We start from the raw sequence: 12,082 nt of genomic DNA, 5'->3' as shown, positions 1-12,082 counted from the left end.
AACTCCTGTACTGTTTTCTGGGAAATTTGAAAATAAATCACTGCTGTTGTGTTTGGATAGTATTCCTAAAACACGCACCATGGATCAGATGAACAATAGCTAGTGGGTCCCTGTCTTGTCTTACAGTGGAAGGCTGCTAGCTTCTCAGCTGAAAGGGAGCAGACACCCCAACTGTTGGGAGGAATTAAGCTGCTGGAAGACAAAGCCAGCACTTCAGCTATAGGAGCAGAGCATTAGCTCAGCCTCCAGATGTAAGTTACTGCTGCCTTTGTTCAGAGGTTTACGTTGAAGCTACCACCATGCTGGTAACAAACCATCCGTATGAGAAAGCACTCCTGTCCTTATCCGTGTGCCTTTCCATAAAAATCATAGCGATGTTTAGATGGAGATATGCAAGATGAATAAATGAACCAGCTGGGTATGTTCTTCCTTATTCAGTTGGAGTTAAAGCAAACTTTCCTTATGCTGCAATTTAATGGTTTCTTAACTATTTATTTTTCAGATACCATTTATGGTCCTTTCTGGTTGGGCAATGCAATCTATTCGTTTTTAAATCCAAGCAGCACAGTACAGCGCTGTGCAAGTGTATTCTTACTGGGTTTTGTCCATGTGGACTTTAGAGACTGTTACTGTAAAGATCTCCTTTGCTATGTCACCAGCGAGGCGATGAGATTTTAGTCTGTGTCAGTAACATCTGTTCTGTCGTGGACCAAATTTAAAGTTTGCTTTGCTTTTATTTGCTGTGAAAGTCATAGGAAACATGGAGAAGACTTTCTGAAAATAAAGCAGCTGCTAACAAAATTACAGAAAGAACGAGATTAAAGTATTAGTATATGAGACTGCCTGTTGAAAGGATAATGCTAAACACATAATTATTTAAAAGATGAAATTATGTTGTGTCTGTTTTGGCACCTTAAATAACAAAAGGTTAAAATTTTTGTTTCTTTCTAGACTCCGGTAGCACACTACATAGTGCTGTACAGTAACAGAGCTTCTCTTGTCCTCTGTTCATCCAGATCCCTCCCCCTCTAAGAGACTAATTTTTTTCTTTAAAAAGTAGAAATTCTTTAGTGTTGCTGTTTGAATAGCATTAATGTTCAAACTAGATGTATGACAGACATACATGTGTGTAACGCTTGAATTTTTTTTTTCTTCTGCACTTAGTCTTTGAACAGATATTTGCAGAATGGTCTCTCATTGGAAACTGTTAATGGTGGTAAAATGTAGAAAGTTTCTCATCTCAGCTTTTAGTATTTTAGTGTTCCCAGTTGTAAAATTAAAAAAAGGAAAACAGAAGGTGCATAATCCAGTGATGTCCTTGGAGTAATAGTTAAAGGCATAATATTATGCACATAGGAGTCCCATGTATACATGATATTGTAATTGGTTTGAAATATACATTGAAAAAAAAAATTTAACTGTGTAACCAGGTTTCTCGTTCCTGCTGCTCAGTCCCTCCGCACAGTGGGCAGCTTCCCAGAGGTTTGCGAAGTGTTTCTAATTAGGCTTACCCTGTCCGATCCAATACCTTTATCATCGCTATAAAGAAACTGTTGTAATGTACCCTCTCTGTGACTTCTGTTTGGTTTAGTTTTCACAAGATTAGACGTGGCATTTCACAAATCTTCTGTGGATCTAATGTCCAGAATTGTACTCGTGTCCTCAGTGACACCACCCACATCAAGAGCAGCTCTAATCCTAATGGTGCTTTTAATGTAGTGGTCTGACTCTTGCCCCAGGGCGTATTCAAGGCTTTTAAGTTTGTGCAGAAACACTGACTAAGATCTGTTAGGCTTTCTGATTCCTTAATACGTTTTAAAGTAAGTTCCATTCTGGATGGATGGATGGATAGGTAGTTATTATTCTTTCATTACCTTTAATGGATGAATACCTTCTTTTCTCATGCCACTTGTTTTCTCTATTGCAGGTTTCCCGTGCACGTGCTATTTAAAGGTTTCTGCATGTTTAAGACTGCTGCTATTTGAGAATTAATATGAAATGCTAAGTTTACATGTCATTTGAAGATCTGAAACTTTGTGAGATATAGCTCTCTACTCCTTTCCTGATGAACACTTATCTTAGGACTACGTCCTTCAAAAGCACATTGCTCCCGAAATCTAGCAGTGAACTGTAGCTCCCTGTGAGTTGTGGTTTCACGCGCTTGAATGTCTTGTCAGGGTGATGAGGGCACAGGGCACCATTGATGGTGGAAAAGGTCTGGAAGTTACAAGAGATGCTGAGGAGCACGAAGTAGAAATATCTAACTGCATGGCGTTCTTTTGGGAAGACCGTGGGCATTGAACTGTTTGCTCTTACTCGTGCTATATGCTGCATCCAAGGTTCGAACCGAAGTGTCGATTCAAGTGAACAAAGTGTTGCACCTTTTTCTTTAGCAGGTTTGCTGGTAGTGTACGTAAATCATTGTTACGAAATGTTATTTGAGGGTTAACCTTAGGGTTTGGTGTTTAGAGTAGAGATTAGCTGAGAAGATAGACTCCTTCCATTTCTGTTGCAGACTATGTTCAGTCTCTTGTTTCTGCATCCATGTTTCCCAAGTGTTCTGGTTCAAGGGATACAATACAGAGATTTAGGGTTGGGTTTAGTTTTTTTTCAGCGTGGAACCAGCAGTGATTGAGGTAGGATAATTAGTTCAGGCACAACAAAACTGGTTGTGATGTTACCAATTGGAAGCTATTACTAGAAGCAGTATAGTTAAAGTTCTGTAATATTTTATAAGTGATGATAATCTCCTAACAGCTAATTGAGCTGACTTCGGTTACAGCCTATGAATCAGTGGGGAACACCTTGTGGTCCTGAAAAATGAAACATCTTCACTCTGAAACAAACATTTCAATTAACGATGTTGTGATTATTGAATTTTTTAATAGGATGTTGGGTGGAACTACAATGATTTTACTTTCCTGGCTTAAAAGTGATTTTTTTTTTTTTTTAATTTTTTTTTCTTAGTCTGAAAGAGGAAAGCTTTCTTTTTCAGTATTTGTTTTGTGGCTATTTTATGGAAAAAACACTGAAGAAGTGCTGATGCGTTAGTGAGAGCAGAGTACACCTCATCCTCGCTGACATTGTCCTTCTGGGCATTAGTAGCTTGATTCGTGTATTGCTATGTAAGGTCAGAAGCCCGAGCAGAGTAGCCAAAATGCATCTGTCAGAGCCTTGTAGTGGAGCATGTTGAAATCAAACACAAATACAAGTTTTGTGCAGACGTATTTGTTGCTCAGTAGCGTTTGTGTGTATTGATGTCCGCGTTGTGGGTTCCATTCAGTATCCACTGGTACGGGGGGAGGACGGGACCCCTCGCAGAGCGTGCCTTCAGGTGTGCAGTCCTGTGAAGGCTTCCTTCAGTCTGTAAGGCTTTATTTTCAAGCAGGCCATCCACAAGCTATCTTTCATTTCCCTGTTTCAAAGAATAGCGCTCAGAGGACGATCTCAGACCTGTACGATTTTTATCCTCTTATGCCTGAAAGCTAAAGAGCTTTGTAGACTCTTGCAACTGTGAAGGTTGAAGTGGCAGATACTTGGTAAACTTTTTGGCTGGACCTTGGTAGCTTCTCTGATCCCCTTAGCTTTGTATGGGTAGGTAGAGAACTTCTTGTCCCCTCTTGCTTGTCTGCTTGCTCTCCCGAACACCAACTAAACATGATTTTTACCTCAAATTATACATTTGAGGTATGTGCAATACTTCCTCTCACCCCTCTCCTCTCCCCCTCTTACTTATTTTCTGGGGCTTTAGCACACTATAGGATACAGCACCTGAATCCAGATGACAGCTTTATCTCAATTTACAAATCTCAAAATGTAAATTAGAACAAAATTTGAAGCTATTTACAATTAGTTGAATCCTTTGTAAGATTTTTCTTTGAAAAATGCAGCCACAATTGTGGACAAAGTAGTTTTTTGTGGGTATTTCGTCTATGGTACATCTATTCAGTTTCAAAATATGTTAAAATATAGTTTATGAAATGCATGTTAAAGTTTTAACTATATATATATATATATATATATTTTAAGAGGAAGTGTATCTCATTGGCTGCTGCATTCGGAGGTGATTAGATATTTATAGCTATTACCCGCTGGCTTTTCACTAGCAATGTCCATTTATTCACGTGGAGGAATTTAGTCTCAGACTTGAGCTGCGCATTCAGTGTTGCTATAAATTGTAGATGCAAACATTTAACGTTGAGCGTTCTCTTGCAAGAAATTAAAAGCTAGCGTTTTGCTCACCGTCACTGTGCTTATTGTTTCATAGAGATGTGACAGTGCCCTCTCTTGGCTTTTCTGAACAGTTGTGTTTTTTTTTTTTTTTTTTGAAAGAAACAACACTGAAATAATTTTTAAGGGGTACAATACAGAGTAAAAATCATCTGTTGACACTAGTCTATGATTTAATAGACTGAAAAGAAATGCAAGACAAACAGAAAAGAATGCAACAGTTTGTAATGTTAATGTCAACCCATTTTTGTATTTATTTGCTGTGCCTTTATTTTGAATGTAACTTTCAAAATGTGCTTTGGGTGTTTAATGTCTTTGTCCATGTCAGAAGTTTCTGTAAATGGGCTTGTCGCAAGATTCCAGTTGTGCAGGGTTTCAGTTAATGATTTGGGCTAAATCCAAATGCAGTCTCGCAGATAATAGGGTGTTTTAAACACTGACTGCGAAGATACTTTCTGTCAGTCTTGACTGTTGTATGTCCGTTTGTTTGCCAAGCAGGCTGCGTCCGTGCGATCCAGCACAATTCCCTGGAAGCTGCCCAGTATAAACTAATCAGAGAGCCCCCCCTGGTGTCTGAAAGTGTCCTCGGATATTAAATTTATATCAATCCCAGGAAGTCTTGGCAATCAAGCTAGTCACTTTTTCCCTTCACATCTGGACGTAAATTATTTTTTTTGTTGCAAAGGTCACAGGAATCATGGGTAGGGCATGGAATGAGGGCCATAGAAAACATGGGAAAGGAAGAATAAAACTGTATTTCCACCTTTTTAGAAATGGTTATTTTTAAGTGACCTGGAATGATGCCAAACTATACAACAGTTGTTGGTTTTTGTTTTTTTTTTTTTTTTTTCCTTGAAGTTTACATTTGTTGCTGAATTAAATGTGGCTTAAAGATACTTTGTTTTGGAATGCTTTGTGCCTATTAGATTTCATCTTGGCATTTATAAAAGAGCTTTCTCCTAGTTGCTGAGAACAATAACTTTACTGCAGGAGGGTTTTAGAAATAGAGCGTGTTTCTGTACCCAGAGGGGTTTAACTGCACCTTCTTCTTTCTTTTGGCGTTACTTAATTTCCCTTGTTTTCCTTCCATTTCCCCCTTCCAACCCCGATGCCGCTTTAGCCGTGCACTTTGAGTTCTCCCATAGGTAATGCTGGCATTTTTTTTTTTTACAGTCAGTTTGCATCTTTTCATGCATTTTTCCAATCTGAAATTCTTTGCTCTAAGAAATGAAGGAAATGCTTCATTTTATGCTTCCCCCCCAGCTCCCCATCAAGTCTCTCAAACCAGCGCTTGAGGAGGGGTTATAAAAACAAACAGAACCTTTCCATTCCGCTCCCTGCCTTTCCGTGCTCCGGACAAGGGCACCAGTGTGTGCCGAAAGCCGCAAAGTGCTGAAGCCTGTAGCTGTGGGCTTGGGGCTTGGGGTTTTTTTTAATGTCCCATGCGTATGGGACATAAAGATGGTATCAGTTTACGTTTGTATGGTAAAGAAAATGTCAGAAACAGACGCTTGAGGTGCATTTGGCATAAACAAATTTGTAAAAACCTTAATTGCTGTTGTTCCCAGCTACTGCTGTGTTCCTCCATGCTTTTTTTATATAGATAGGTTCTGTTAGCTTGCCTATTATTTATTCAGTCATGTAGCTTACGCTCTCCTTAGACACAAAGTTGAATAAAATCATACATCAGAATCTGACAGCAGGAATTCTCATGCTGAGAATCCAAGATTAAGTCCAGGAATTTTATTCTGTTTTAACAATTACCTTCTGTGTCCCCTTTCAGACTTTAGATCTCATTCTTGTTTCTGCTGTTTATAACTCCCAGTTTCGAGATCTTTGCTATTCTTATGCCAAATAAAATTGAACAGGCGTTGCTTGAACGCTGCTTTGTGCCAACTCCTGCGTGGCCAGAGGGATGACTATTAAGCATCTTGATTTTTCTTCTAGTCCTTTCGGGTTGAGAGGAGGTTTTTAAGCAGCAAACACCTTCTCTGCATTGTACTGTAAGATCGTTAGGTCTCTCCTACAGTTTAATCGATTTGGCTTTATGGCATGGTTTGTATGTTGAATGCAGTCATCTTACAGGGGTTGTTTTGGTTTCTGGAACCAGTTGTATGAGGTACTTTTAACAGTTAAGTAAATTTTCAAACTTCTGATACAATAGGTGTAAACATGTAATTTTTAAGTTGTTTCAAATACATCGCAAAGTATGTAGGGAAGGCTGAGGCCCCCAGGTTTCCATTTGCTGATGTTTCATTACTGTTGTGTGCTATATTGCTCCATAACGAGGGAGCTGCTTTCAAACATACTCTGTATGAATGATGATTTGGGCCTGCTCGCTCACCTTAAAATATAAGGAAAATCATTGTGTTATCAAATGTATCTGGATGCTTTTAGGGGCACAGAGGAGGTTGCTGGGCTTATAGTTGAACATTACCAGTTTGAGAGATTCATTTAAAAAAATAATCACATATTGACTACTTTAATATAACTGATATGGAAAAATTGCTTCCTTTTTCTCAGTTATGTTTTTCTGTGAACTCTCGTAGAGACAGCCTGAGCTCCTTACAGTATTTGCATTGCTTTAACTGTAATACAGAGTGCTCTGCAGCTTTTCTTCTTTTACTGTTTTCCCTTAATTAAATAAATTCAAGCTAGGAAACAGCCTTCCTAGTGAATCTTATCTCCCTTACTTCAGTCTTCTGTGTGATTTTTTTTTTTAAACTAAAACCTGTTTGATACAGATATTCTTGAGTTTCTCTTGTAGCACTCATCATCCAAAAAAAAAAAAAAAATCTGCTTCTGATTGAGTTATAAAGCTTCTTGCAAATAACTGCACACCGTACAAACCTGTAAGCAAACCATGTCTAGTTGGGGAAGCTATCAGCTTTGACCTTAGTGGTTTGGTTTGGATTTTAATTTGACCAAAAGCCATTTTTACTGGGCTGAATCCAGCTATAATGTAATCCCTAGTTTCTCGTCTGTATTCTTGAAGACTAATAGAATAGTAAAACCTTCTTAAAGATAACTTAAATGTGTTGTATAGTGTCCTCAGGGTAACTTCTGCACTAAAGATGTTTTCTTTCCCACCCTGTAGAGGTATCTCATTAAGTGAGATACGCAGTAGTGTCATTATTAAGTTTTCATGTGTTTCTCAGTTTTGATGCTAATCTTCATGTGTGTTAATTTTTTTTTTTTCCTTTGCAGCACCAATGTGGTTATGAATTATTCAGAAATAGAGTCTAAGGTTCGAGAAGCAACCAATGATGATCCATGGGGACCTTCGGGGCAACTCATGGGAGAGATTGCCAAGTAAGTGATAATTTGGCTCAGTGATGAAGAAAAGAAAGGTGCGTTTTATATGGGAATGTGAAATTTGCTGCTAAATCAACTCTGTGGTATGCTGACTGATGATGCTGAAAAGTTGCTGTAAATCAAGTCTTATTTTTTTAATGCATAATCTTATAACGTATTGAAAACTGTCAAAAAATGAAGTCAAGGTATTTTTGAAATTCTTGATTTTTATTTATGTAGCCTCGTAATTCTTTCAATATATCTGACTTTTTTTGAGTGTTCACTTTCAAGCTGCTTTGTTGTGACTTTTCCAAATAGAGCAAAACGTCAAATTCTTCTTTGAACTTTGTTAAAATGAGTTTGGAAGTTGCATGTTTGACTAGTGGCAGTGGTTATTAGGGTATTCATGTTACACATTATCTTCTTTATAAATTAGTGAAGGTTCTTTTACTGCCTCAGATTTTTAGAATTACTTTTTTTCTTTTGTAGTACTGGTATGTAAATGACTTCTAGATGAGGAAGGAACAGGGATAGCTTTTTCCCTTGTAATGTTATCAAATGTGAATGGGCTTAGATCAATCCTGCCATCTACTGTCAGCCCTCAGTCTTAACAAGCTACTGTGGCAAACCACAGAGAATAAAACTTCTTTACTCCTTTTGTCTAATTCTTTAGGGCTACATTTATGTATGAACAGTTTCCAGAACTTATGAACATGCTTTGGACTCGAATGCTGAAAGACAATAAAAAGAACTGGAGGAGAGTTTATAAGGTGTGTATGTACATGAACTGGAAGGATTCCAGACTCTGCGTTCGTCTACGAAGGACTTAATGCTTGTTGCTAGTGTGGTGTTCTGATGTAGTGTCTTGTTTAGATACTGCTATATCGCTTATTCCACTAGCAAACTATAATTTCTTTCCTAACTATAGTCTTTATAATTCTGTTGCTGAAGTCAAAGATGTCTTTCAAATGCTGTATATGAAAAAAAACAAAATTTCTGGTTTTAGAAGTGTGTCGAAGATGCTACTTAACGAACATAACAGAGCAATTACATTTTGCTGATTTTTTTCAAGTATTGGAGTAGCATTCACATTTTGAATCTACCCAAAGGAGCTGTTACAGTGCTCCATGAGAAGTAGATCGTAAGTTATTGTGCTATCAAGAAAATGTTTTTGAAGGAATTCAAGAACACCTGAAGTAAAATGGGAACTAATCTTAATTTTCTGCCAATTCATAATTCTCTAAAAATTTTAGTTTAGCTTTGAGAGGACCAAATTTTCTTGCAGATCTTATCATATGAGGCTTTTATGTCCTACTTGCGTTTTGGAAAAAGAACTGAATCATTTGCATTTTTCTTGTCTCTGGCTAATTAGCATGGTACAGAAACTTTTTGCTTAAGATTATATCATGCTGCACTTAAAGTGGTGTTCAATGTTCACTGAATTATGCAAATATAACCTCATTTTTTAGAATTGATGAATTAGACTAGCTTATATTTTGTTTTTCTTGATGCCAGGGTTGTAACAAGACAGAATTAATTCTAAGGCATGGTTTGTGCTTTTCACAGGTGCTTGATGTTTTGTATTCATAGTAATTGTTTTCCCTGAAGTACAATATAAATTAATATTTAATGCTATCACACATAACTACTTAATGTTATAAAGACTGCTTGGAATTGCTTATCAGGTTTGGATAGGTTGAAATAGAATGATAGTTTTAGCTGACAAAGGCACTACTTTGGAGAAAGTGCATTAATTTTTTTTTTCTAGATAGAAATCATCAAGATAAAAAATTGCAATAAAAGTACTATTTAAACTTCATTTGTTTTGTTGCTTACTTAAAATTGTCTTGAAATGCAGTTTTGTATATCCATTGCATCCTGCGGAAGGCGGCTTAAATTTCTGTAGGAGTTGCTTTTCAGTGAAAACCATTGGAAAATTGTGAACAAAAGAGGCAAAAGAAAATGCTTCATTTAGCAGAGTTAACTTTTTCTCTTAAATTGCTAGTGCTATCATTAAAATAAACAGTAGCTGATGAAGGTAACTACTTGTGATGTAGTAATAATAAATTAGAGTTTCACAAATACAGTTTTGATATTCTAAAGACTAAAAGGTGCATGTGGGGAAAACGTGCTTTTTCTATGTGAACCCATATACTAAGCATTTATTTAAAAGGGGAAAGTCTTACTACTTACTAATTTGGGGAGGGGGATAGGTTTGGTTTTCTATTGCCTTCTTTAAAAAAAAGAAAAAAAAAAAAGATAGAGCTTTTGTTCATGCAATCATAAGGTGCTTTGTATTTTTATAGTCTTTGCTGCTCCTAGCTTACCTCATAAGGAATGGATCAGAGCGTGTTGTTACAAGTGCCAGAGAACACATTTATGATTTGCGATCCCTGGAAAATTACCACTTTGTAGGTGAGCAATAGAAAAATCTTATAAGCAAATTAAAACAGTAGTTGGAGTTGTCAGTCACCTGAACCAGCTTAGAAGCTTCCCCAGTCTAATTAGAATGTGACTGTTGCCAGTTGTGTGAAGAGTGCAGAATCCAAGACGTGGGACCCTAGAGTATTAATTAGTGAAGACAAGAACTTGCAGAAAAGACTGGCTAATAACAACAGAACCAACACAACATGAGTGTTCGGGTTTATATTAAAATATGCACTAGAGACTGGTCCCCTGTGGTGTCCGTAAAGGAATAGCTTTAATCATATGGGAAGAAAAGGTTAGAGCTCCAAAACACACACATCTGTTTGAAGCTGAGGTTTTTTCCTCCCACCAAATAATATTTACAGTGCAAAGGCAGCAAGGCCAGTGTGTGTTTTGAATGTGAAAAAGGCTGGGAAAGGAGCACATTTAGCTTGTAGTACATCCCAACTGAAAGCAATTTTTCAAAATTTCAGTTTTGCAATAAGACTGAGTTATTGCAATTAAACTTGCAAAAACTATACTAAAAAGACTGAGGAAGAGGGGTTCTATTTTGAAGGGTTAAAGTTGTCCAAATGGAGAACATAATAATGTCTGTCTCAGTCTTTGTTAATCTTTTCAATGTTTCAGCAGCAGTTAGATGTTTCTAAATACACCATTCAGTGAAAACTGTCATTTTCCTAAGGATGAAGATTTATGTTGAAACAAAATATCTGGTCCCTTTTAAACAAATGCAGTGGACCTTAGTAGTCATAATATCTTTCTCTGACTGCTGTGTTCATAATTCAAATTTTCTTATCAGTTTGATGTTCAGTATTGCTGCCTTTGATTTATTTTTTTTCTTCCCTTTTTCCCCTTCTTCCATCCATCGTCTCTATCCTGCATTACTTGTACAGATGAAAATGGCAAAGACCAAGGTATAAACATACGCCAGAAGGTAAAAGAAATGGTTGAATTTGCTCAAGATGATGATCGGCTTCGGGAAGAGAGGAAGAAAGCAAAGAAGAACAAAGACAAATACATTGGGGTTTCTTCGGACAGTGTTGGAGGGTTCAGATACAGTGAGTACTAGGCTTTCTTGGTCAAGGATTGACAATCTCGACTTTTAACTTGGCTTAGATAACACAGATAATTTAAGGAATTTCTAAGATGCTCCTTTAGATGCTTTTTCTTTGTATTTCTTTAACTACCAGTGTTACTAATTTAAAAGAAATCTTGCACATTTTCCCCCACATACAAACTTAAATTACTTACTTCAAGAATCTTTAAGTTAATCTTTTTTTAGCTAGTAAACTAACTAGAAACTTATACGAATGACATTAATGCATTGGCTTAGCCAAAACTTACCTGTCTTGTTTTTATCCATGGGCAGAGTCTCATTGTGAAATGAATGCTGCTGTAGCAGAAGTAGATAAATAAATACCCTTGAAAGTCAGAATTTCTTAGCCTTTAATAAAAAAAAAAAAGTGATGATACTTTCCACCCACCACAGCACAAGAATTGCTTCACCTACTCCTGCCAACCTCCGTTAGAACCAGTGGTTAATTTGGGTTAGGGCTTTTAGGGCAGTAATACTGTTTGGGTGAAACCATGTAGATATTACATGCCATTAAACTTCTTTGTTTCCCGAGTAATATCGTTTGGACACTTGAAAGATATCCCTGGATTATCTGTATGGATTCTGATGTCTGTCAGATCTGACTTTGAATGTACGCACTAAGTACCTTGTAAGTGATGGAGTTTGTATGTCAGGAGCTTACCAATACAGTTGTTACTGCCTCAGTTTGTGTGTGTTTTAAAATCTTGTTTGATTAGTACTCTAGGTCCCGTGTGCCTTTTGAAGGAGGGCTCCCAGGGGTCATACCAGATTTACTTTGTGTAGACATGCTAAGCTTGCAGCTGGATGTTGGTTGCATGGCACAGCAGACCCATATGCAGGCTGGAAATTTGGTGTACCAGTGCTCGTCCCTAAATCCTAGGGAATTGCAGTTGCCAGTGAAGATGTCATAGTTAACACCAGAAAGGAAATTCTAAGCTTATCTTTAAAAAAAAAAAAATATAGAGAGTATTTAAAATGTGTATATATTTTAAAAAGATGTGTGTGAAAGTTCACTTAGTCATCTACTCCCTCATA

At 37.2% G+C, this 12,082-nt stretch overlaps 1 protein-coding gene across 7 annotated transcripts in view; it reads left to right on the top strand.

The window, feature by feature from the left end:
• Positions 1 to 12,082, top strand: part of CLINT1 (clathrin interactor 1) — a 58,051-nt gene that overhangs the window by 21,161 nt on the left and 24,808 nt on the right. For all 7 annotated transcript variants that reach the window (XR_014229442.1, XR_014229443.1, XR_014229444.1 and 4 more), the window contains exons 2-5: positions 7,438 to 7,542; positions 8,198 to 8,294; positions 9,831 to 9,939; positions 10,845 to 11,009. Coding sequence is in view for 4 of the 7 variants with exons in the window: in XM_082323841.1 (XP_082179967.1) it covers positions 7,438 to 7,542; positions 8,198 to 8,294; positions 9,831 to 9,939; positions 10,845 to 11,009 (476 nt within the window). In the remaining 3 variants the exon portion in view is untranslated. The remainder of the gene's footprint in view (positions 1 to 7,437; positions 7,543 to 8,197; positions 8,295 to 9,830; positions 9,940 to 10,844; positions 11,010 to 12,082) is intronic.

The sequence above is a fragment of the Platalea leucorodia genome (assembly GCF_965183815.1).
Source record: "Platalea leucorodia genome assembly, chromosome: 11".
Lineage (NCBI taxonomy): Eukaryota > Metazoa > Chordata > Aves > Pelecaniformes > Threskiornithidae > Platalea > Platalea leucorodia.
The sequence above is the reverse complement of the archived record's forward strand: the minus strand, read 5'-3'. Positions and strand labels throughout refer to the sequence as shown.